This window comes from Gossypium raimondii, chromosome 5, assembly GCF_025698545.1.
Source record: "Gossypium raimondii isolate GPD5lz chromosome 5, ASM2569854v1, whole genome shotgun sequence".
NCBI classification, from domain to species: Eukaryota; Viridiplantae; Streptophyta; class Magnoliopsida; order Malvales; family Malvaceae; genus Gossypium; species Gossypium raimondii.
The window spans coordinates 2,093,735-2,119,101 of record NC_068569.1 but is presented as its reverse complement, the minus strand read 5'-3'; the positions used below and the strand labels follow the sequence as shown (position 1 = coordinate 2,119,101).

The 25,367-nt window shown below is 35.2% G+C and overlaps 4 protein-coding genes across 10 annotated transcripts; 2 read left to right on the top strand and 2 right to left on the bottom strand.

Moving 5' to 3' along the window:
- Positions 1-1,362: 1,362 nt before the first annotated feature.
- On the top strand, positions 1,363-7,297 carry LOC105768706 (hypothetical protein). The gene is made up of 14 exons (XM_012588815.2): positions 1,363-1,874; positions 2,942-2,997; positions 3,117-3,291; positions 3,558-3,659; positions 3,871-3,942; positions 4,100-4,216; positions 4,359-4,436; positions 5,218-5,280; positions 5,363-5,459; positions 5,582-5,660; positions 5,730-5,941; positions 6,355-6,500; positions 6,711-6,833; positions 6,917-7,297. The coding sequence occupies exons 1-14, from the start codon at positions 1,788-1,790 to the stop codon at positions 7,067-7,069; spliced, it is 1,560 nt and encodes a 519-aa protein (XP_012444269.1). The 5' UTR covers positions 1,363-1,787; the 3' UTR covers positions 7,070-7,297.
- Positions 7,298-8,509: 1,212 nt separating this feature from the next.
- On the top strand, positions 8,510-11,304 carry LOC105768707 (hypothetical protein). Of its 7 annotated transcripts, none has more exons than XM_052631060.1 (7): positions 8,510-8,944; positions 9,037-9,197; positions 9,319-9,976; positions 10,236-10,339; positions 10,474-10,533; positions 10,629-10,688; positions 10,951-11,096. In XM_052631060.1, exons 1-6 carry the CDS (start codon positions 8,662-8,664, stop codon positions 10,665-10,667), a joined length of 1,305 nt encoding a protein of 434 aa, XP_052487020.1. In that variant the 5' UTR covers positions 8,510-8,661; the 3' UTR covers positions 10,668-10,688; positions 10,951-11,096. The 7 variants fall into 7 exon arrangements, with proteins under 7 accessions (XP_052487020.1, XP_052487021.1, XP_052487019.1 ...); XM_052631061.1 differs by having other exon boundaries at positions 10,893-11,029; XM_052631059.1 differs by having other exon boundaries at positions 8,511-8,944; positions 10,923-11,072.
- Positions 11,305-11,474: 170 nt separating this feature from the next.
- Positions 11,475-17,673, bottom strand: LOC105768705 (cell division cycle protein 27 homolog B). The gene is made up of 16 exons (XM_012588812.2): positions 17,484-17,673; positions 16,835-16,907; positions 16,594-16,703; positions 16,457-16,503; positions 15,994-16,091; positions 15,512-15,825; positions 15,195-15,350; positions 14,510-14,726; positions 14,009-14,235; positions 13,858-13,923; positions 13,415-13,534; positions 13,178-13,254; positions 12,822-12,941; positions 12,506-12,725; positions 12,131-12,412; positions 11,475-11,920 (listed from the first exon to the last, which is right to left on the bottom strand). The coding sequence occupies exons 1-16, from the start codon at positions 17,586-17,588 to the stop codon at positions 11,870-11,872; spliced, it is 2,283 nt and encodes a 760-aa protein (XP_012444266.1). The 5' UTR covers positions 17,589-17,673; the 3' UTR covers positions 11,475-11,869.
- Positions 17,674-20,125: 2,452 nt separating this feature from the next.
- On the bottom strand, positions 20,126-25,144 carry LOC105770683 (protein unc-13 homolog). Its single transcript, XM_012591998.2, has 5 exons — positions 24,265-25,144; positions 22,993-23,859; positions 22,215-22,670; positions 21,770-21,959; positions 20,126-21,636 (listed from the first exon to the last, which is right to left on the bottom strand). The coding sequence occupies exons 1-5, from the start codon at positions 24,760-24,762 to the stop codon at positions 20,702-20,704; spliced, it is 2,946 nt and encodes a 981-aa protein (XP_012447452.1). The 5' UTR covers positions 24,763-25,144; the 3' UTR covers positions 20,126-20,701.
- Between the last annotated feature and the right edge of the window lie 223 nt (positions 25,145-25,367).

The following is a 25,367-nucleotide window of genomic DNA, read 5'->3' as shown; positions in this document are numbered from 1 at the left end:
TTTTTTTTTTAACACTTGAAATTGTTTGATACTGGTCACAGGTCAGTTAAGATAGTCTCCGCAATCTAAAAACATGTGGATCATGACTGAGGTAATCAGGGATGGACAATTGTTTTGCATTAAAATATACGAAAGCAGTGGACCACAAAAAGGAAAAAGTTGCAATACCATGGATCTTTCAAACAACAAAGCTGGCATCGCAATGTTGGATAAAAGTTATGCGCACCTTTGTTCAACCTCACTTTTTTGGCAAGCAAACACAAAATACTTTACTATGTAAATAAATATTTGAATTATTAGTAAATTTAATTATAAAATATTTATTAAATTATTTAAAAAATTTCATTCAAATTATCAGGTGGTTATGTTGTTTTTTTTAATTCAACTGACGAACTCTAAGCACTGATTTGTCAATGAGGCAGTAAATAGACCGATTTCAAATTGCTAAAATTATTTGATATCTGAATTTAAAATTAAACAAACAAACAATTAGAAAATGAAAATAAAATAGATTTAGAAAGAACGAGATTGAAACTCTTCTAAAAGAAATAATAAAATATTTATTGCAAAGGAGAAATCAATAAAGGAGTTGGAAAAAATTCATAGAAACTAATCTAAAAATAATAGTTGGCTAAGATAAAAAAAACAAATCCCTAAAAATATGAGCAGTTATGAAACGTAACTTTTTTTTTTTAATAAACTTATTAAAGATTGATGCTGACTATAAATTTCAAAACTGTTTCACACCCAAAACAAGCATCAAACTCTCCACCATTAATTCTATCCTTTTTGCCATAATACCTAACATCCATAATTTTGAGAAAACTAAATTTAAACATAATCAAATACTATAACTACAATAACATTTGAAAAATGATGGAATTCATTCCCGCGTTTAGTGTCGGTTGATGTATTTAAGAATTAAATTATTGGACTGACTAATGTAAATTTTGATTATGATATAAATTTACTCATAAAATATTTATTATTTTAATATCTTAATGTATTTTAAAAAACCCAAAAATTAGTTTACACTAATCAATATTTGAACAACTAATTTTCTTTTTACTGATTCAACTTATGGGAAAACCACTGCTGACCTACCATTTTTTACTGTTCACCTCTTTATTATTCAATAAAACGACCAAATTAACCTAATAGTATCATTGATAATTCTAACTTCATTTTATTTTAATATACAACTAATTAAAACATAAAACAAATATTTTTCAGAAACTTCCAATATACACAACAAACACATCTAACGGTCTCTCCCTCTTTTTCTGATTAGATTTTATTTATAATTTTGTTTGTTTCTGTTTTTATTTTTCCAATCTGTCGGTCTGTTCTGTAATTTTTCCTTAAAAAAAGGGAAGAAAAGTACAGATGTGTGTGGTCAATCACCTTTCTTTCTTTCCCAGCTAAAATTGAATTCCAAAAGTTTCTTTTTAAAAAAATTACGCAGGCCTTTTCACCTTCATCATCATCATCGTCGTCGCCGTCTTCTTCTTCTTCTTCTTCTTCTTCTGATCTTTTCCTTTCTCTCAGAAACCCAGGACACGCCCTTCATTCAAACACGGGGAGAGAGAGAGGGGAGAGAGAGGGAGAGAGAAGAAAGAGACGAAAGCTTCCATTGCTAAATTCTAGGGCTTATTTCTCTTTTTTCTCGTGTTTGTCTGTGTTTGGTCGATCAATTGATTGATTTTTCTGTTTGGCTAGTAAGATAACCCTTTCCGTCGAAGAGGATCGCAGAGAGGGAAGAGGAACACAATAAATTAGACGGTAGAATGTCAGCATTGCACTCTGCCGATTCGTTTCTCTTATCTCTCAGCAGAGCATTTTGTAGTCCTCTTGCTGTTTTTATTCAAATCCAGGTGTGTTTTAATATTTTCTGGTTTAGATCCATTTACTTTATTGTGTTCCGCTTCCGTTCGGAGTTCATAATTATCTGTAAATAGAGCCAAACAATGTATGTATTCGTCTTTTTCGTTGTTTGGAGAGATTTAACGTATGGAAATAAGCTGAATGGCTTTCTTGAACTCGTTTCAGTTTTTCTAAACTTTATTTTGTGTCTTTTCTCAGAAATTAAATGGATATCGCACTAAACCTTAAAGACCTATTCTTTAAAGAAGCTATAACTTCTTTTTTTTAAAGCGGAAATGGAGTTTTTTCATTATCATTTGGTCTAGATAGCTAAGTTTAGAGCCAAAAAAGGCCTTTTCTTAATTACACACACACACACAAAAAGAAAAGGAAAAGGGAAGAAAGAAAAAAAATACTGCTGTTAAGTAGTGGAGATGAAAGTTCTGATATGTAGTCACAAAGATGACTGTTATTATGATAGTGAGCAATGTCTCTTCAATTTCATTGTAATGGTTATGAAGTTTGTAGATATAAATTCCTTAATTTTGCTTCATGTCCATTGGAAGGTATCGAGGTGGTAAGGTTTTAATATTAAGCTTTGAGTTGATCTTTGTTATAGTATTAAAATAAAACGGAACAGAAGGCTCCTTCTCTAAATACTATTTTTCCATAATGGGAGCTTTTGTTTAGTTTATTGATTTATTTGAGTTGTTGGAGGGAAGGCTGGTATGTCAATTAATTGAACAAAGGTTGCCACATTGAAAAGCGGATGAAGTCAACTCCAAACAAATGGATTATCAAAAGAAAAGCTATGGAAACATGCTTACATTTTTACATTCATTACCAATTACAATTTTTGGATGAACTACAATGTTTGACCAATACATGTTATCCGTTCAACTAGTTGATATTCTTTTGCTTTTGACTTATGGCTTCCTTCTTTTACTACTTTAGAATTACTTCAGTGATCTATTTATGAATGTAGTGTTTTATTAACTAATCATCACCTTTCTCTCTCATTCTCTGCCTGTTAGAATTTAAAAAGGTCAACAATCTTAATGTTTTGTATATAATGTAGGGATGTGTAATCTGCTTGACTCTTGCTATTGGGTGGGCTTTTGCTGCCTATGTCAGGTACATGGCTTTAAAGCTGAGCATTTAAACAGCAGGATGACATGATCGTTCCATGTTGTCAGCATTACCTTGAACTCTCAGTATATTTATATATACCTACATTTTTTGGCTCTTCACAGGAAAAGAGAGATCAATCGAATAGAAGATGGCATAAAAGGTGGCAATAGCTTTGCTTTTCTATGCCATGATATTTATGAACTTGAGCACTCTAATCAGGTCAATCTACCACGGGTTTCGGTTGTGATGCCTTTAAAGGGTTTTGGAGAGCATAATCTACACAATTGGAAGAGTCAGGTGAGTATTTTATGTTAGGAATTCTAACCAACTCTTGTGGTGTCTTCTCTTGGTTTCTAAAGAAGTGTGCATTTATCTTTTCCTTTCCCACATTTGCTCAATAGAAAAGTGGAATTTTGATTAAATTTCCTTTAATAAGTGTTAGGCATATCCCACCTGTTCTATTTTATATTTTAACATTACTCAACCAGAGTTGATTATTTTAAAATGTTAATATTTGCAATAAGTATTTTTCTGAAATTTCTACTTAATACTGATGGAGGCAGATCACATCTCTTTATGGTGGCCCAATTGAGTTCCTTTTTGTGGTTGAAAGTACTGAAGACCCCGCTTACCATGCTGTATCTCAGTTAATAACAGAATTTAAGGTATACCACCAATTTACTTTATTGTACATTCTGATAATATTATCTGAAAAAAAATATAATAGGATTGTTAATTACTGATAATCCTTTATTCCAAAACTTCCAAAAATGCTTCCACTTTGTTTCATGCAAGTGTTTGAGGGCTTCATTTGAACTCCTTCACTGTGGCTTCAGTACTTGCTTTCCTGATTTCACTGCATGTTTCTCTAACCAGGGTGACGTGGATGCAAGAGTCATTGTAGCTGGTTTATCAACAACCTGTAGTCAGAAAATACATAACCAGTTGGTATGTAAGGACTTTTCCAGATTGTTAAACTGATTTTGCAAATGACCCGGCCTCATATATTTTAATTAATATTATTTAACATTAGTCCTTGTTCCCTCTGCTAGAAGTGTTTTCCATACATGCTTAGCAATATACATTTTTGGTATATTTTGTGAAGGTTGGGGTGGAGAATATGCATAAAGATTCCAAGTACGTATTATTTTTGGATGATGATGTTAGGTTCCACCCAGGATCAATTGGGGTCCTCACTACTGAAATGGAAAAGAATCCTGAGGTATGTTTGTATTCATCCATGTACCTTCAGTCAAAATAATAAGATTTTTAACCTTTACATGAGTGCTTATTATGGTTATGGTGTATAGAGTGTAAACTATTGATTTGTTCTGAGGCTCTCATTTTATTGGCAATATATGCAGATATTTATTCAAACTGGATACCCTCTTGATTTACCATCTGGAACTTTAGGGAGTTACTGCATCTACGAATACCATATGGTATGGTGCCATCTATACTTAGTCTTCTTCCTGAGATATTTGCAGACACCTGACTGCATTATTATTATTATTATTATTATTATTATTATTATTATTATTATTATTATTATTATTTGGATCACTGGCATTGTTTTAATCTAAGAGAGCAGAGGAAAACCTGTTATCAGAACAAGACTACAGCCAGAACAAAAGATATTAGGACTCTGCCGTAAGCCCTTTGCTAATGGTTGAATTATTACATAAATTCTGATCAATGCTTCAGTCAGGCACTCCAATATCTCATTTGTTTATGACTCCCTGTTTTATTCATGTCCTACTGCCCAATCTGCCATCATGCAGTTATATGGTGCAACCGTTGATTACTAGACAAGCATTATGCTAGCTAAACAACCTTGTTCCCCTACTAAAAGATTAAACACACAGAAATCAACAGGAAAACACTTACTGAAATCCTAAAGCAGCAGCAAGTTGGCGAATATCTGCTTCATGTTTAACTTACTCCATAGCCGAAAGTTCAAACAAGACTTGAGCACTATACATACTCATCTGTTTATATCATGTGAATTTGGCCAAGATGTGAAGCCAAATCCCCCCCCCCCAAAAAAAAAAAAAAACGCACACACACAGCAAAAAAAAAAACAAATGATAAGTGGAAAAACTTTTGCTTTTATGCGTAACTATGGTCTAGCAGTTGATATTGCATGTGCTATGTTAATCTTTCTCAAATAAGTTGACTATTGTATTCTTTAGTTCATGTACTCATTGCATGTCTCTTCTGCAGCCATGCTCAATGGGATTTGCTACTGGTGGGAAAACATTTTTTCTTTGGGGAGGGTGCATGATGGCAAGTAGCTCTTCCTATCCTTCTCAGTGCTTCCTGTGCCAAGTTGAAAAATTATTTCTGATTCTTCTAGATTGTTTTTCAGATGCATGCTGATGATTTTAGACATGATAACTATGGTGTGGTCTCAGGACTTCGAGATGGTGGATACTCCGATGATATGACTCTAGCTGCTATAGCTGGTACTGTAGCCTCTACTAAATCTTTTACCAATAAGAAATTCAATATTTCTGTTGATATTAGAATAGCAGCTTTGTACATAGACTTGCAACCTTCTCACTGCTCGTGTATTGTGTCTTCTCAGGAGCCCACAAGAGGCTTATTACATCTCCTCCAGTTGCTGTTTTCCCTCATCCTATTGCAAGTGATCTTACTTTCTCAAGGTTTGTGGTTGTTACCATTAAGCTTTTCTATTATATTTATATCCATGTTGACTTTGACCTCTTGAGTAGGTACTGGAATTACTTGAGGAAGCAAACATTTGTTTTGGAATCATATATAAGCACGGTTAATTGGCTAATGAATAGAGCACTGTTTTTAACCCACTTCTATCTGTCATGGGGATTTGTTGCACCGTACTTCATGGCTATGGTTCATGTTGCAGCAGCACTACAAATCTATATAAAAGGTTATTCATATGGCGAAACAACCTGTACTTCTGGTGGTGAGCACACTCTTTTTCCTTTTTAGGTAGGTTGTAGCATTAATAGTTCAGATGAATCCAATGCTTCAGGTCCTTACCTGGATGGCAATAATAGTTTTGGAAGTGTTTGTATAATAAGTGTTTACTTTTTGTCTGCCTGAGACGGTACTGAGTTATGCAGATAATTTACAAGTTCCCCTTGGCCCTCTGCGTATTGGACTTTTAGTAATTTAGACATACTTGTATATCAGGGTTGCATAACTCTTTAGCCTTCTGTAACTAGAAATGCTAGCAGTAACCTCATAACGTGATAGAAATTTTGTTGCAGTTCATTTGGTAAAGCATCCAGTTCAACAAAATGGAAGCTAGAGAAGTATACTATGGTATTAAAGTTGAATTTAGCGCCTGGTACTAACCGAACTGTGTTTGCACAGGATTGTTATTGGCAATTTGGCTAGCTATATGTACCTTCACGGAGCTACTTTCTATGTGGAACTTAACAAGGATTGAAGTTCAACTATGCAACATTTTATCTCCAGAGGCACCTAAGCTCTCACTTGATTATTACAACTGGAGCATGGTAAGAAGCACCTCTATCATCTCATTAATATCTGTAATGGCAATGAGTTGTTAGACTTCCGTTCCCCCAAGAACTGTATATATGTTCAGAGTGATGAAGAAAACTTCTAGTTGAACACGTTGCTTTGTCATTATTTAAGCTAGACCTTGGATATCAGAGATACTTACGTGCATGTGATAATATAAATCAAATTGTTTTGTGATTGAGCAGATTTTTGTTGCAATGCTGGTTGATAATTTTCTATACCCGATCTCTGCATTCTGGTCGCATTTCTCTCAAACTATAAATTGGTCTGGTATTCGATATAACTTGAAGAATGGAAAGATACACAAGGTATGACAGTTGTGGCTTAGCTATTCATAACAAGCTTTTCATTTATTTGTTCAAAGCTTTAGCAGTATTTGGCTACTCTGCAGATTGAAAGGAACAAAGACAAGGGTCCAGAGTTCACAGACCTTGGAGGGAAGCATTTATATGGAAAGAAAGCAGCCACTCCCAAAGCCTCACTCCTCGGCTCGTTGGGGAGAAGTTTGGCTCACTGGCATCAACCTAAAAAATATGATGTCTAAGACTCCAAGGATAGGTAACAGAGGTTTGATTATTCGGTTATTCCCTTATTTGACTGACTTTTAGTGGTTAGGATTGTATTTTCTTTTCTCCCATTTTTATTCTCCAATTCAATCGATTTATTCTTAATTTATCAACCCATCTCTGGGCTGGCCTTGTAATTTGAATTCATTTCATCCTGTAATTTTATAAATCTTTTTAATACACCGTTCATATTCAAATGTGAGAAACATTAGTGTCTGTAATTCACACAGTTCTCTTCTAATCCCACTCTGTTGACTTGCCATTCTCTATCTCTTCTAATTTATCAGTCCTGTCATATACCGTGGTCGTTTGCTCCACCCCCACCAAAAAAATAACTCATTACTTTAATTAATAATTATTTGTTCATAGTATAGTTGAATTAGTATCACAACTCAACTTGACACCAATTCTATTAATGAAATTATTAACGTATCATTATGTATTTTAAATAACTTAATATTATTATGAGGGTATTTTTATATTTTTCTTATTTTAAAAAATTGATAAAAAGAATTGCAAATGTTAAGCTTTGAATAGGGATGATAATAAAACTTGAATTTGACGGGCTTCGACCTAACCTATTAGGGTTAGATTTTTTTTTTTTTTGAAAATTGAATTTAGAGTGGGTCAAGTGAAATTAGAAAAAATAGTCGGATTAGAATTGACTTTGAAGTAAATCCGCCCCGAATCGAGATATTTACAAAATACCCCTAATATATATATTAAGTTTTTGCTTTCAATAAATAAATATATTGAGTTTTAAGTTAAAACTAAAAAAAAAATCACATTTGCTTCAAAATAAAAACTAAAACAAATTTAAAATGTAATTTATTTGCTTTAAAAAATATATTAAGTTTTTATTTTCCTAAGAATCGAGTTGGGGCTAGGGTGAATTGGTAAAGTTCTAGGCTAGGATCGGAGTACACAAAAACTTGCTCCATCTCACCCAATTGTCATCCCTAGCTTTGAACCCACACGGTCTATATTTGTAAAATCTTTTCTTTACTACATTTAAACTTTATTACACAATTTATTTCACCAGCATTTTTTTTGCATATATTGATAATTATATGTATTGTTATTATCAATTTCAAATCTTACCTTCATTATTTATTATATATTATTTTAAATGCGTATTCTAAATACATATTTTTCACAATATAAAATTTCTAGTTCTGTTTTATTTATTTGATGTTTAAAATTTTGTAAATTAAATATTTATAAATGTTAACATTTATAAATTTATCGCTAGTTTTGGTGATTGCTCTCAATCGGCCCAATCAAAGCGGTCCAAAATACTTTGCCTTTGGGCTTGGCTTCGCCATAGCTGTAACGTACCCTAAACCAAACGACAGTCGTTTCAGATTATATTCAGTTTTTCAGTTGGCATCACTTCACCGCTAGCATTGCATCTCCGAAAGTACATAAAACACACGTAATGTAAACGTAATAACGAAATCTTGTCCTGTCTGAACTCTGGAAACCCCAAACCCTAAGGAGCCCCAAAACCTCAAACACAAAAAAGATAGAGGAAAAAGAAGAAACTAAAGCAAACAAAACCTCCATAACAATGGAAAACGAAACAAAGCTAAGCATATACAGAGCAGCAAGGACGATAAAACGTAAAGACAACACTCTCTACAACGCACTTAGATCAATTTACGAGGATTCAATCTTCGTGGGTGAAATCTCCCAGTTATGGCCTCAACTCCCTCTCGTTGCTAACCTCCGTTGCGGTCTCTGGTATAATCCCAAATTTCACTCCACTTGTTACTTTAAATCCACCGATGGTCATACCAATAATTGGTCTTTCAATACTTCTCGTCTTAACTTCCACATCGCCCTTCTCGCTGGTAAATTTCCTCTCTTTTTCCTTTTTTTGGTTCCCTTTTTGAAATAGAATTTGAAATGATTTTTTTTTTATTTTGGGTTTTTTTATTGGTAGGACAGAAGGGAGGGTGTATTATAGTTGATTCGACACGGAGGGGGAAACGGTTTCCTGATAGTATGTCGAAAACTATACCTATTTGGACTTGTGTTTTGAATCGCTCCATTTTTAATTATTTAAACACGTTTTCTAATGCTGATGCTTCATTGGTGAAGCAGGTGAGAAATGCTGATGTTCTTTGTTCATTGTTTCTTAATTTTGCCCAATTTTCATGATTGGTAGTTTTCTGGTGGAAGAAATTTCTTGTTCTTGTCTTCTAACTTGCTTTATTCTCTGCAGGATTCAAATATAGGGTGTAACTCTCATGATTGGGATTGTTCATTGCATCTTCCCCTTTGGGTTTCCGAAACTGAGAAGGCAGCAATTGAGGACCGATTAGAAGGATGGACCAAAGACCTGGAAACAAGTGGAGCTGATATTGCGATCCTTGCATCGTGCTTAAAGAAGCCTTTGCGTCCTCTATGGATTTCTCAGAAAACTGTTATCTGGATAAATGAAGTACCGGATTATGATTCTTGGGATTTCACACCTATAATTCTTGTTTCTGCGTCTTCCACGAGCGGAGTAACTCAACATAGGACTACCTCAGAGTTTAGTTGGAATTATATACCTGGAGCTGGGGATGATGAAGAAAGTTGGGCTAGGGGCTTGTCTCCTAATCTCTTTTGGAATCATGCCTATGATCTTATTAGCACTGGACCTGATGTATGTAACCAGAAGGTTGCTGATATAGTTGAGAAGGACAGAGTATATCGTGCTCGAAGAGGGCAAGATGCCCCTCAGATCACTGTCAAACCCTCAATCTCTGAGAGCTCACCTTGTTTGGACCCTCTATTGTGTTCAGATCTTTCGAACATTACGATTAGCTCTTCTGATGAAGAACGTGGAATATTTTGGCTAGGATCTACTAATCTTGCTCTTGGCTCATCTCAAATCGGTATGATGTATTAGCAAATTACGCTCATGATTGCTAATTTAATTTAGTTATAAATTTTTTGCTAATTTTCCTTGGAGGTTCGGAGTATGTCTGATGGATGTTATCTGCTATAAAATCCCACACAATCGAATCTGTAGGATTAAATCGATTGTGACACAAGTTAGAATGTATTAGTAGATATTTCAGTGACAATACAGCAGTAAGCCCTTTGTGTGATAATTTCATGTGCCTTATACTTTGTTTTGCTCATGTGGTACAGCGGCTGAATGTTCATCTAACGTTGACTGTGTATTGAATTGTGATCAATGGCCAATCTCTGTCCATCATCAAGAGGCCGAAGCGTATTTGCATCTTCCTATTGTGGTGTGTATGCCAAAAAATTAGCTTGTTAATTATCATTTTTTGAACATTTCCTGCTTAATTTTTCCCTCCTTTTTTTACTGACCAGAGCTCGAAGATGGACCGGTTTTCTTTGTTTAATAACCTTTCTTCTGCAGTTAACTTTGCAAAATCAAATCTTACAAAAGGGAGAACACTTCTTATATGTTGTCACGACGGTAAATGTCACATGCCATTTTCCTAATATAACTACTGTTTTTCTTCTAAACCATCTTCGGGTTTTTAATAGCATTGAATCTGCATTTGTTATCAGGGGAAGATATTAGTGTATGCGTTTGTCTGGCTATCTTGATATCATTATTTAACGATGAAGGTATGCAATCTTATAACTAGCTTCCACATGACCATATGTTTATCGAATTAGATTCAGTCAATCTTTTTGCTTGCTTATGCTTGATGCCTAAGAAAATAGATAAAATTAATTGATGAAATCTCTTCTCCCTGAAACCAAAACTAATTACTTTCCGTGCAACAAGGCTTGTTTTTAGCATCATTCCTTTGCTGACTCCTTGGATAGTTTCTCAAGTTTCTTGCACCCCTCTGTTAGGGTCTTTTGATGATGGCAAATTCTTCAGTGAGACTGGTATCACAAAATGTGAGATGCGGCGACGACTTGTATATGTTTGTAAATTTGCAATAAAGGCCCGACCATCCAGAGGAAATCTCAAGCAAGTTTTCAGTTTTCTTAATAGTGAAGTTGCCGAAGTTTAAATTATTTTAGTCACCTCTCTTTACATGTTTTAACAGTGAAATGGTGCTGACGGGCGGAATTATTATTGAAATGTAGCGTTCAGGAGAGAAAATCTCAAGTGAAAACTGAATTTTACACTGTTGTTTAGTTTTAATTTGTATTTTTAAAATTCCATGTATATTTATAATTTAACCAATTTTTTAGATTTAGCAATAAAATTCCATTGATTATGTTCTTATGATTTTGAGTCTATTTGATATCAAACATTATTGCTTGAGAATATAATTAGTATAAAAACTTGCAAATGAATGAAAAATGAAAGAATTTAAGCAACATAAGTTATGAAATACCACTTCAAATCGAATAACAATGCTGTATATGAATCTGAATCCACTGGCTCAAGTGAGGTGACAAAGCAGAAAATGTGGTGATAGGATTGTAATTAAAACGAAGTTATGAGCCATGTTGCCTCAATGTATTGTTTAAGCAAATTACAATTTAAACAAGTACAAGCTATTAAACTAATGGTACGAGCCCCTGTTCTTAACTATGGGATACAAAGTGTGGCAGCTTTCACTAGTTTTGTTAATCAAGCCATCGGTTAGCATGTGAATCACCCACAAAAATGGGGTCACTTTCACAAGATCTGCCCTATCAGGTCTGATTGCCAAATAAATTGGCTTTTAAAGATTGTTTACCATTTTATTCAGCACCGATCGAAAGCGCAAGCAGGGCCAAACTCTCTTGGAAAACACGTTTTCAGCCAGAAATTTTACAGGAGATTCCCTTGAAACTCAGCGGATTTACAGGTTATCATCTAATTCGTCCGGTACATGTAACTTCTCAATGGCAGCCTGTTTAGGTAGTCAAAAGAGGGTAAGGTCTAAATCACAAATTGGTATATCCCAAATAGAACCGACATTAGCCCTTCACTATGCATACAGTTCTATCAAGTTTACAGCTTTAAGAGACTCGAACGTTGCTGTGGAAATTTTCACTATGGTTCCTTATTTGTAACAGTAGGGCATTATAAAGGAAAGAAAAGACCAAATGAAAGTCAATACCTTAATTGTAGCAACATCAGTTGCAGATGGTTTCAAATCCAAAGCAATACCGAAATGAAGCATGGCCTTTTCATGCAAGTTACGCCGCTTATAGATTTTACCCATCAAAGCATACACGCTGCTCTCACGAGGGGCATACTCTTTAAGTTCCTCCAGAACCTCTAAAGCATCATCAAATCTCTCTAAGCTCATCAGTATATTAGCCTTTTGATACATGGGAAGAGGGTTTTTTCTGTCTGCCAGTATTGCCCTGTCCATTATCTTGATAGCATCCTCACTTTTCTGTAAAATGATTGTGACAAAAGTTCAAAGAACTCCTAAAGGTGATATTGTTCATGTCAAGATATAACAAAACAGTATGGAAAGTAGCCTAACCTTTAAGGCATGAAGAGCAGTTCCAAGATAGGACATTATAACAGAAGAACGTGGATTTATTTGGAAAGCCATTCCAAAGTGATGCTCTGAAAACTCAAACTTCTCTTGGCGAAGATAGATCATTCCTAGACCATACCAGGCATTATAATGCCTTGAATCAATACGAAGTGCATTCTGGTAGCACTTGATTCCATTCTCAAAATCCTCTAAGGCAACATACCTGAAGATAGTAATGTGATGGTAGAACTTTCAACAAACAAATGAATTTGTTACTAGCAAGTTTAACAATGGAAGAAAAAGGTCCATGGAAACCTACTCGTGACCACAAAGGGTGTGTGCATATGCAAATTTTGAATTCAGTTGCACAGCTCGTTGGAAGTTTTTCAGAGCAGTTTCGTGGTCTTTCTGCAAGCTGTAGCAGTTTCCCATGGCACACCTGCAATTTAATTCACAAATATAAACAATAGAAGAACGATAACAATTGTTTATAAGAACTCACAAAACAGCAGCCTCTAAACCCCCAAAAATTGCTAAAAAGCACACACCTAGCAGGTATTAAACAAGGCAGGCAGGTAGTATTTAATCTCAGGCAAATAACAAGCTTTGAGAAACTTAGGACAGTGAAATTGGTAAGATTTACAAGTTACTTAACAAAAAGTTCTATAAATCTACCATGATTGAGGAGCTAAACGGTCAGTTGATATCAGTTCTTGGGCTAAGTAACTCAACTTCATATCTTCCTTTAAATGCTGCAAGAAAAATAAAAACAGCCATCAGCAAAGAAAGTTTGAATGAGAAAACTTTCCTTCCTCTAAAACCTTCATGAGCGGAGTCAGATAGAGGGCATCCTGAGTAGTAAAGCAACAATATTTCAAGCGATACAAATTTTAAGGGATCAAGGGAACTCACATATAGAACAGTGGAATAAACATCCATTCCTTCTAAACTGTAAGGAGACACCCGACGGGCAAGACAGAATGCTCGGTCAGCTTCTAAATAATCTACCAATTCGAAATGTGCTTTTCCAATCTGCATTAGAAAATTTTTGGAAAAAGAAAATTGTAGACCATGAGATGAGTTGGTACTCATTCTTTCTCACTCGCACACGCACACATGCATGCAACTTTCAAGCACACCCTAAGTCCTTCAGTTAACCAACCAAAATTTGTAAAATTATTTCAAACCAACATGTAATAAAACGTGAAAAATATAAATGAAAAAATACAGGATGCTGGACTCCTTTGATGACCTCATTATTAAAAATATGCAAAGCAAGACTGCTTGTTCAACCTGGTATGAGACAATTGGACATAAGAGAGGAAGAAAACAATGAATTGCACCAGAAGTATTACCTGGGACAGCACCCAGCTTGTATTATAATGCCTGTGTGGAAGTCTCAGATAGGTATCTAAAGCATCCTGTAGGCAGAACAATTATCAAGAGCATTGAAAATAGCACAAAGATATGAATTCAACTTTTTCTTTAAGATAATCATAGAATTACCTGACACCTGTACAAGCAAGAAAGTCTGTAGCCTTCCCCAAGGGTTCTTAAAAGGCCTAATACTTCTGAAGTACCACTTATGACTTTAGAGCCACTGATAACAACCCCACCAACCAGTACAGTTGCCCCATCTTGGTCAAGAGATCTCACATCACCAGAAGGAAATGAACTAGAAGTTGTTGATGCCATATTTGAACGAGCATCATCAAATGCCTCATTCCTTATCCCTAAATAACGTCAGAATTCAAAGTTTCTAAGCATCAAAACAGTTAGAAACAAATCCTTAATCAGAAGAGAAACTAAACTTTCAACTCAGTTCAATCAAATAATTGTTACAATTAGGCTTCCAAAATGGTACATGAAGCAAACTTTATTCCATTGTGCCCATCAGTCATGAATCAACAAATAACAACAGCAAACAGGAATATTTATGAAAGAACTTACAAAAAAAGTTAAAGTGCACATATCAGAGAACTAGTGATGAATAATAAGATTTATAACCTTCTTCAATATTGTCATTCGCCCGTGATTGTCCCTTACGAAGCGTCACAGTACGAAGAGCAACAGAACTCAACTTAGAACTTCCGAGGTACTTAGAAGAACTATTAGTCCCATTTCCAGCTACAGCTGTGGTATTTGCATTTGTGTTGGCCCCAGAATCTCCAGCAAGTCGTGTACTTCGACGGGGACCAGAATCAGAGAATAGCCTCCCAGAAATCTGACATTAAAAAGGATCAAAGAACAGCTCCAAGTGTTTTCTTTTTTTGGTTTTGGGGGGGGGGGGGGGGAGCTTCATACCATACAGCACATAAGCACTAGGATAATAATACAAAAATACCAGTTGCACTAACAGGACACTGATGTATCATACTACCACAAGCAATTAAATAGAACATCTGACACTTCTTTGAATGGTTCCATGTATCAATCAAATAAAACAATGCCATCCAACCCAACCACTTCCAGAAGAGAACCATATTTCACAGCCAACTAGCATGATACTGTTGATCTGCATATAGAACGGACTGCATGCGTGAATGTGCTCTATAACTCAAACCTAAATGGTTCTTCTTTCTGGTTAAAAACATTCAAAGCAGGTAGAACAATATACATGATGATTAAGAACTATGAAAACCAAGGCATGCAGAGTTACAATTTCACCAACAAACTTTACAACCACTTTTACCTTTCGTAGTTTTCCTTCATCAACAAACTTCCTTCGAGGTGCTTGAATGGTAGTGTTCACAACTGACCTTGGAGAACCATCAGTATTACCCGTGTTGAGGTTAGAACCATTAGGCTGCACATTTCTACACAAAGGTGGAGGAGCAACAGCAGACAACTACAAGATACAGACGAATTCAGGTTGGTTGCCCATAATCAGAAAGGAAAAGATCAAACTAAATAACCTCAATTCATCCACCTTAAATTAAGTACCAAAGTAATCAAAACATAGAACTCCACATAAAATTGTGATTCAATATGTCGCATTTCACATCTTACCTGCGAAGCCATTGGAGAAGGAGTATTATAAAATGACGTATTTGAAGGACCACCGTTTTGGGGCTGAGCAACAGCTCCACTAGACACAGCTGCTGCATGATAATTACCAGGAATATCCCTATAGTTATTGCCTTGTGTGTGTTTGAATTGCCTAGAATAGACGTCTTCAGAAGCAAAATTCCGCGACAAAACCAAATTATAATCCTCACTGGAAACATGCAAATTTGGGCTAGCTGCCCCATGATGAACGTACTGCTTTTGAATACAAAGAGCAGCTGCTTCACCAAAAACTGCAGTTGCTGCTTCGGCAGCACCTAAAATAATCGAACACAAAAGAACATAACTTAAATATCAATGAACATATGAGACCAAGTACTAAATGATACTAGAACAGGATCACATCGAGAGATAAAGAGAAATATTGAGTGAATAAAAAATCAAGCCAATCTAAAACAATCTGCAGAGCCCTTTAAGTGACAAACCTAATATGCTCAACTCCTCATATGCAGCCCAAAGTAAAGGATCTATAGATAAAGCCAGCCTAAAATGATGAATGGCACTTTTCTTTCTATCTGTGTACCTGACAAAGAGACAATGCCAAATTTAAGAAATTCTGAGATCAAAACTGTTACAAAATTGAAAGATAATCCCCACCATAGCAGTGATTAAAAAAAGGACAAGTCTAAGCATTGAAGATTAGATTCCTTCATAACAGACGATCAAATTAAGATTTTGTATCTCTATATCCACTGAGAAACGAATTAAGCAACAATATATAAAAACAAAAAAGAAGAGATGGCCTTCAACGCAAAACCATGCACATCCTTTCCATTTTTATCAAGCCATTCTATGATAAAATTCTAGGCAAATTTTAGAGAACAATTGCAATTTTTTTCTCCCTAAATTCGGCCATAGCACAGTTAAAGATGAAATAACTCAGCCAACCTGTAAATAAGGCCAAGAAGATAATGACCAGCTGCACCATTTGGGATCTACACAAAAAGCAAAAGGTATTAACTAGATATTGCCATCACAATAATAATGTGAAAGCTGCAAAACTAATGCGTACAATCACCCAATACCTCTCCACCAGGCTCATTAGAATGACATAAAGCTGTTTCAGCTTCACTAAGTAGATCCATGTGAAAGCATGATATTGCAAACAAGTAGCGGGATTGAGCAGTTTGTGTTCCTTCACATAGCGAAAAAAACTTAATTGATTAACAACAGGATAACAAGCTAGTCAGGATAATGTAGAAAAAAAGGCTAGGATTAAATACACCAAAACAACTTCAAACATCTATAACAAGGTGATATGCATACCCTTTAGAATATGATACGCAGAGTAGGCTTGATTGTTCTGCAAGTAGCAAGCAGCTAACAACTGCAAGTTCACCTATAGATAAGCCAAACGATTATATTTTAGTTAGCTAATACAGTAAAAGAACCCCCACTTGAAATTATAAGAAATCAATGCAATTTAAAACGTTAATGTCATTAATTTATCAAGTTCCACTACCCAAAATCGAGACTCTCAATCGAAAAAAGAAGAAGCATTGAAGCCCAAATCAAAATTAATGCATTTTTGAATGGTTTCCGAAGTCAAATAAGAATTTGAAAAATAAACCAAATCAGAGACTAAAGCTAATACCGTGAACTAAAAACCAAAAGCAGTATAATTCAACGGGGAAAAGGAAGGAAAATTTAAAAATATATTAATCAATAACGAGTGATAGAATCAACGCGCACGGTCGATCTGGAAAATCCAACAAACAGTTTTGTTTTTTTTCTCCCTTTTTTGCAACCGATTTTAGAAACCCGGACGAGTTAAAGTTCTTACTAGAAAGACCAGAAAAGATTCCTCCAGCTTCTTCTTCTTTAATTTTATTTTTACCAACGAAGGAAAATTTTGAAAAAAAAAAAAGAAAGAAAGGAAAAAGAATCAACTTTTTTTGGTGAGTGAGTGAGTTACCTCGGAAGGGAACTCAGCGCAGAGGCGTTCACAAAGGAAGATAGCGTTTTTGAACATGAAATGGCGGAGACTGTTCTGAATACGTTCTGTGAGTATCGCTTCCATGGCTGGTAACCAAAAATAATAGAACCAAAAGGAAATATTGAAAGAAAGAGAGAGAGAGAGGGGTACTGGTTTTGTTTTTGGGGGTCTTCTTTGCTTTAGGTTTCAAAATTGAGGGTGGCACGTGTTTCCTTCTTTTCAAATTCAGCTCTCACGTGACATTGTTTTGGGTAATTATCCGCTGCTACACATTCATATTTCATACTTATTCTGGTTAGAAAGTTGGTAATAACATTTTCAGGTTAATCTACCATTGAATACCTTATTTTGGTTTTAATGTTCTTGAGTGTTGTTTTTTCTAATTAAGTACTTATATATTTTTTACAAAAGTATACGTGTCAAATGTTTATTGGGTCATATAATATAGTTTAGTTTAGATATTAAATTAAATATTGATGTCAAATTCAAACACTAAATTAAAAAAATTGTAGATAACAAATTAAACATTAAAATTAAACTTAAATACCAAATTAATATTCAAACTAAATAAATATATTAAATACCAAGCATTTCTGTTTCTCCTCCCTTTCTTTTCTTTATCTCTTCTTCTTCTCCCTCCATTTCTCTTTTCTCAAAAGTCCTTCTTCAAGACCTTCTACTCTTCCAATAAGCTTCTCTTTGCCAAAAAAAAAAAGAGTCTGCACTAAAATACATTTCACGGATAATAGGTACAAAGCATTGCATTTTCATATAATGTTTCATTGGTTTTTTTTCATTTTCTTTCTTCAACTCAATTGCTTTGTTCTTGCCGTCTTGGTGCCGACTAGATGATGGTTTAATATGATCAGCTTGGATACAAATTCCAAGCTTGTTGGGCACCACTCTTTGAACCATCCTCAAAGGAAAACCTGAAGCATGGACAAGAGATGAGAATGAAGGTGAGTTTTGATTCCATGGAAATGGGGAAATTTTGCAATGAAAATAGTTTTGTTGGGAGGAAAAAGAAACTCTTAAACACCAAGCAAATATAATATAATATAAATATATATATATATATATATAAGTAAGATTATTATTCTCTTTAGTTTGGCTGTCTTGGTTTCCTGTGGGTGGCACTGGCATGGCCTTTGCTTTAGCTTGCAAACTGGCAGACCAAATTTGAATAAGGTTGAGATAGAAACTGGATGTTTACTTGCACTGACATAACATAACCAGTGTTGCTTTAGGCCGTTCAATTATTGCTTAAAATATTTGGAATATTGAAATGGCAATGTCCATATATGATGTATTCAAGTACGTTATAGAACAACATGTAATTTAAAGAAAAGATGATGATGATGATGATAAAAGAAAATAGATTAGGAAAGAAGCATTTTGAAAAGCTTGTCAAAGACCTAAAGGTTTGCATATTTCTTTATGCTTTTTACGCTTATTTTTCTCGTTAAAGAAGACGACTATGAGTGTGTATTTTATTCATTTGCTTCCGTTTCTCTTCATGTGTCTCCTTAAACATGGTAGTCTTGAGAGAAAGCTCAGCTCGGTATAGCACACAGATACAATAGAGCAAAGGTGAAGCTCAATGTCAATCGAGTTGACAATATGATTTACTCAAGCAATTTTCCTTCTTGATACTATTGACAATATGGTACAAAGCAAGCTATTTTCTATTGACAATCTTCATGTCATGTTCCATTATAGAGTTTTTCTGTTGAAAATGCGATGCTTTGTATCGATGCACTAAGGTGCAGTGCATTGTTAACATGGCTTTCTGTTTAAGATTAATCATTCTATTATCCATATTAAATGTATTTTAATGCTCAAACTTTTTTTATTTTTTATTTTGGCGAAGAGAAGATGTTGAGGAAGGCTTTGGCCTTTGAGAAAAAGAGAAATGGAGGAAAAATAGAAAAGAAAAAAAAGTTAGACTAAAAGGGAAGGAAAGAGAAAATAATAGTAATAAATAAAATGTTGTTAACAACAACGTCAGTTTTTTTAAAAATCTTAACGTTACATAAACTTCTAGTTCTTTAAAATTTTTATTTAAATTTAGTTATATATAATTTGAATGTTATTTAATTTAAGTAAAGACTTAATTTATATAATGTTAATAATTTAAAAATATAATTACGAGGTTTTGAAATTTAAAATTAATCCTCCAACGAACTAAACCTTGTTTAAACCACGGGTGGTTTGCATGGTCATAATACGTCGACGTGATATTTTTTTAATATCTGGTAAAAGATAGGGGATCGAAAGCTAAGAGATTTCAACCCACCTATGGAAAAAGGAATAGTCAAAACTTTTTACTGGAAATGAGAAGAAAAAAAAAAAAGCAAAACCGATTTATATATCCAGCGATCACTTGGATTTAGAACAAAATAATTACATAATGATATATGTTTAAACTTTTAGCTTAAAATTGATAAAAACAACGTTTGAAATTGAAACTGATGATGGCAGATGTCTGCAATAAGCGAAAATCGATTGATCATTTTGAAGAAGACGGGACACCCCTACATAAATTCAAGATATGCTAATAGTAGCTTGAATTGTTGCTATACACGCCTATATAGTAACAACAGTGAGAAGATACAGAGATATTTTTAAAACTGATTTTAGAGGTGGTAAATTTGTTTGTATGTTTTTGCCACTACCATAATACATACAACCAGAAAGATTTGCCTCACTTTAACAATGGAAGATTCAATCTAGGTTCGAGTAAATTGGGGGGAAAAGTCATTTTATTTGACAAGCAATACTATTTTCCATACCAACTCACTGATGCAGAACATAAAGCTTTCAATATTTTCCAAACCTTTCTATACAAATATCCTGCAAGAACCTCACACTCACTGTTTTTCCACTAAACGCCTTCTAAGGTTTCATCTCAATTCCATGTGAAGCAGATGATGATGATGGAAAACCCAGAATCTTCATCCTTACCAGACATCAGAATTATATTCTTTTCACAAGTTCTCCCTACACTGGGTTAAGGTCTTAAACCAGTAGAATCCGACCAAGAGAACTACGGGAGTCATAGTTTCTTAAGGGGTATAACTTGCTCGAGATGTAATGCCTATGGCTTGAAAAACTTGGAAAGCTATATCAATTACCTCAAGCAGTGTATGCCTAAGAAGTGCATCATTTCACTCTTCTTTTCACCAGTAAAAGAGTTGTTAGAGTTTCTTGGGCAAGTTGTAAGTCTTCTTAAGGAACTTAGCTGCAGTCTCATCACTCCGATAACACAAAACACGCAAGAGTGTGTTAGGCTCTGTTGGATTCCATTGGCCGGTAGTTGGTGGCAACGGAAGCTTGGATTTAGCAGAACCGCCATAAGTCTCTAGGGTCATATATTGGAATTGTTCAATTAGGCTGTCAGTATCAGTATGAAATAGTGGGAGGATGGCACTAACAGTGGTCGAAAACTTCTGTATTAAATCAGCTGGAAGTCCATCGCCATTGGACCAAAATAAATCACACAAGGACTTGAAATCATCAGCTATTGTTTCATAATCTTGCAAATGGAAAGCACGAGGGGGGCCTCCAGCGAGTAAAACCAGCAAGAGTCCATCAAAAGAAGCTTTCATTACTTCAGTAATAACTCGTGTTCTGACTCTGTAATGCACGGTTAATGAGATAACCTCCAAATATTGCTCAAGCTCCTGAAGAAAAGGTTCAATCCTAGAGGAAGAAACTTCCCCAACATACAAGCCATCCCAAAGGACATGACTTAGATCATGGAAAACAATCTTATAGGCAGTTATCTCACACAATTGTTTTATCCCTTCCACACAAGCAGTAGTTGAAAGTTCAAATGCTTTCCCCATCCCATCAGCAATATTGTCCATATGAGCTGATTCGGAATTTCTAACATGGTAAGATGCCCTTTTTGCCAATACATCCAACTCTATTCGAAAATGCTGCAGAGTATTAATACGACAGCACAGCTGAGATATCCCCAAGGAGCCATTGCTATTTGTTGTTCCAACCTGAGATTTCCTACCCTGTGCTATTTGAAACTTCTCTTTTCTCTTGAAAACACCAACAAACTTTGAGCGTGTTGAACATCTGGTCAAAACAGGCATTGAGGGAACAAAAGTACTTTGGGACCCTGTAGATAATAAGATAGTGTATTTTCCTTTTAGTTTTAGTATTTTCCTTTTAGTTTTACACAAAAATTGATTACTTCAGAAGAAATGGAAAGGGCAATATGCATTGGCTTCCCTAGGCTACATGATACGTACCACAGCCAGACTTTGCCTTTGATATATAATGTAGAATACATCTATCAATACCAGTGGTTAAATCGGGAAGCAATACAGCATGCATAGATATTGGCAACAAAAAGAATGCTTCTAATGCTTCATCTACAATTCGTAAAACTTCAACAGCAGAGGGAGCAAAATTCTCTTTATTTGTTTGTGGATCCCATACCTATAAGGAGACAAGAAATAGACATGCATAGAAGTGAATGGTCCATATTAGCAACAAAGATTAGATCCAAGCCATGAAAGAAGCTTGAACCATAAGCTTGAACCATAGTCTACTTGCTAAAAAGCTTGAACCTTCAGCTCAACTACTTACGGAAAAGGATTAGTATCCTGTTCCACTTAAATGACAAAACACAAATATTTCATATCACCCAAACCACCATCAAGGTATTATAGGAAAGGAATAAAAGCCTTGTACCTCTTGTTGTAGATTCCTGTCAACCCATTCCTTCAGTCTGTCTAATCTAGTCGTTATCCATGATTTCACTAGATTGGAAACCACAGATTCAGCCTCATAAGGAGGCATCTCCCTTATGATCGACTTTCCACCATCTTCACTATCCACTGAATTTTCAACTGCAATTTGCACCAGATCTTTCTCCAATTTGTCAGCAGCTCTCAACACTTGTAGTATATCAGGTGTTAAATCACCAATGCCAGAAACAAACTGCTTCAGCTCATTTCCATAGCAGGAATGAAGAGTGGCCACAGCTACACCAGCTGCAAGAGGATGCCATCTCTTTAGTAGAGGACTAAAAATTGCCTTCTCACTAAAAGCCAGTGTACTGACACCCTGTGCGAGGATGGAAAGGAAAGGAAACTGATTTTGTTGGTTCTTAGAAGAACGTTTGCTGGACTTCAGCTTCTCCATTATCTGTTTAAATAGAATCAACACACAACCTTGGATCATCTTTCAGACAGAAATATAACAGGAAAACTAGGTCAAAATATTTCAGAAAGAGATAAAGAGCTCAGCTTGAATATATAATTTAAAAGCTAATAGAACAACAAAGATCCTGGTTTAGCAAGAAGGAAAGTATTCATATTAAGATGCCTGCAAAAGTTGCAAATAACAAAAACCTATCAATCATACAGAAAGCGGTGAATTAATCTCATGATGTAAAACTATAGGAGCCTTCTTATCTTGTACTGCTCATTCTATGAAGGGACATTATGCTAAAATATTGAAAACTTGCCTGAACAAAAGCCACGCGCAATGATGATCTTATGTAATTATCAACTCTCTCACGAGCCAAGTCAATATCGTTTCTTGTCCTATGATACTTGTGAGAGATATCTTCTACCATTATCTTTGCTGATAGAACCGCCATAGAAACAACACATTCCATTGTCTCAGTGTTATCACTGTGGAAATAATTGTGATAGGCAAGTAGCCTTTTCTCAGCCCAGCCTAGAATTGTGCCCAAAGTAGAGCTTATTATCTTTGAATAATCTGGATCTGTCATTGCCTTTGCATCCTTTTCAACTTCCATTAACAGATTATTAGCAGCAAACAACAGATCGCTTTCCACTTGGCCAGTTACCACATATCGGTTAAACAATATCCAAAAGAAACAAAGATCATGCAGCATCTGGTTCATTCCAAGGACTACCCACGTCCTCTTCACAAGTTCCAGAACCTCATCGACCTCTTCAATAACAGAGGTTTCATCATTAACATCAAAACAAGCCTCTAAAAGCATTTGGTATATTCTGAGATTCAACGGGAATCCATCTGCCCAGTGGCTGGTCTCAGAAACAGACCCATCAAAGGTTCTACAAGCAAGAGACAAAGCAATGCTCTGAAGAGCTTGCATCGATTTGTTGTTTTTGCCGGTCTCCAAAGGTTTCTCCAAGGCCCCACGAATGATCTGTCGCAGTTGCTGTGCAGCAGTATCGGTTTTATCTAGGGGCAAGAGAGGATGTAAAAGGAGTCCAGCTTCAAGAATCTTCAAATTCCTCCTCTGCCAAGCTTCATATTCCCATTGATTCGGAAAATCCGAAGGCTTGAGTTGCTGCAACATCTCAACTGGCAACACTATTGACTCTATCCGTTTTCCAAGCTGATACATCATACATATACAAAAACAGAAAGTTAAATAATGACTGCAATACTATATATAACTTGTCTAGCAAACATAATCATACAAAAATCATATTCCATAAACATTTCCAAATTCCAATAATCACCAATTGAATTATATATCACATTTGTATACCCTACTCATAATTACAGCATAAATTATCAAACTGAACTTTGAAAAAAAGTAAAAGCGTCTGATTAATTCAACTTAACACAAAATATTTCTGTCGCATTAAACAGTTCTTTTTTTTCCCTTTCCATTTAACTTTAAAAAATAAAATAAATACAAAAGACGACAACAAAAAAAGAGGCCGTTGCTTTTGTGAAAGAAATTAAAAGAAAAAAAAAGGCAACCACACAATTCTTTTCTTTTTTTGGAACAAACCTGAGCAGCGGCAACTCTCAAGAGAGCTCTTCGAACCCTGGAATCGATTTGCTCTGAAACTCTCATCTGAACCCTCAACATCTCCCCAATAGTAACCGCTTTTTTGACTCGTTCCGAGTCCGACTCACCACTCACTTGCCTCTTCCCAGACGATTTCAATCCTAAAGCCTTTTTCACATTACTCGCCGCCGTCGAAGACAAAGACCTCTGTAATGACGCCGTCGACGTCAACGCCGGCGCCCTTCCCGAATTTTTGTCGGAATGCGATATGAAAGTCAATGGCTTCACGCCGGAACTCCGACAGGCTCCGACCAGAATCTCGTAAGCCGTCTCTCGGAGCTCCGAATCTGATAAATTCGTTGCCAACTCAGTGAGTGGACAGGTCAGCGTCTCAGTGAAGTGATTAGGCATCGCCACGGCCGTTTTTGTGGTTACTTGGTAATGATGGTTGTGTAGTTTGGGTTGGCAAGAAGTTCTATCCCTTAGTCTACTCGACATGTTAAAGATTTCTGGGTAATAAAAGATATATATTAAAGACAATAAATTAAAACCAGCTTAAAGACGAAGGTTTTACAGGGAGATTACTTTTACTATGAGATTCCTTTTGAAGGACAAGAAAAGTTGGGATAGTGAAATTCTTGCTTGATGTTAAAGTAAACAAAATAAAAATTCTGGAAATATATCATTAAAGAGAAAATATATAATTTTAAAAGGAAATGGATTGAGTTTTGAACAGTGAAAAGATTTCCTAAAAAGATTAGAGAGCGTAGAATTTGATGGTAAGAAAAAAAGAAAGGGAAAAGATGGTAGTGGTGTTTCTATGGCGGCAGCCGAGCCGAGTCAGGAGCGAGTGCGGAAGACAGTTATAGTTTTAAATTTTTTTAAATTGGAGATAAATTAATTGCTAGCATTTCATTCTCTCTCTTTTTTCTTGGTAAATATTTATCTATTAATAAATGTAATAATGTAAAAGAAATTTGCCTCCTTCGTCCTACTTAATTTTCTTTATTACTTATTTATATATAAGATAAATTTGAAATAATTTTATTTTCACATTTAATTACAAATTTAAAATAATTTAAAACTATCAATTAAATTTTATT

Coding starts and splice junctions, on each gene's coding strand:
- LOC105770683 (XM_012591998.2), bottom strand. CDS start 24,762: ATGTCGAGTAGACTAAGGGATAGAACTTCTTGCCAACCCAAACTACAC. Junction 23,860..24,264: donor TGAGAGTTGCCGCTGCTCAG/GTTTGTTCCAAA, acceptor ATGATGTATCAG/CTTGGAAAACGGATAGAGTC. Junction 22,671..22,992: donor TGCGCGTGGCTTTTGTTCAG/GCAAGTTTTCAA, acceptor CTATTTAAACAG/ATAATGGAGAAGCTGAAGTC.
- LOC105768705 (XM_012588812.2), bottom strand. CDS start 17,588: ATGGAAGCGATACTCACAGAACGTATTCAGAACAGTCTCCGCCATTTC. Junction 15,826..15,993: donor TGAGGAGTTGAGCATATTAG/GTTTGTCACTTA, acceptor CGATTATTTTAG/GTGCTGCCGAAGCAGCAACT. Junction 13,255..13,414: donor TTTATTCCACTGTTCTATAT/GTGAGTTCCCTT, acceptor TTTTTCTTGCAG/CATTTAAAGGAAGATATGAA.
- LOC105768707 (XM_052631056.1), top strand. CDS start 8,662: ATGGAAAACGAAACAAAGCTAAGCATATACAGAGCAGCAAGGACGATA. Junction 9,198..9,318: donor ATGCTTCATTGGTGAAGCAG/GTGAGAAATGCT, acceptor TATTCTCTGCAG/GATTCAAATATAGGGTGTAA. Junction 10,689..10,892: donor ATCATTATTTAACGATGAAG/GTATGCAATCTT, acceptor CTCCTTGGATAG/TTTCTCAAGTTTCTTGCACC.
- LOC105768706 (XM_012588815.2), top strand. CDS start 1,788: ATGTCAGCATTGCACTCTGCCGATTCGTTTCTCTTATCTCTCAGCAGA. Junction 3,292..3,557: donor TACACAATTGGAAGAGTCAG/GTGAGTATTTTA, acceptor TGATGGAGGCAG/ATCACATCTCTTTATGGTGG. Junction 5,460..5,581: donor GACTCTAGCTGCTATAGCTG/GTACTGTAGCCT, acceptor GTGTCTTCTCAG/GAGCCCACAAGAGGCTTATT.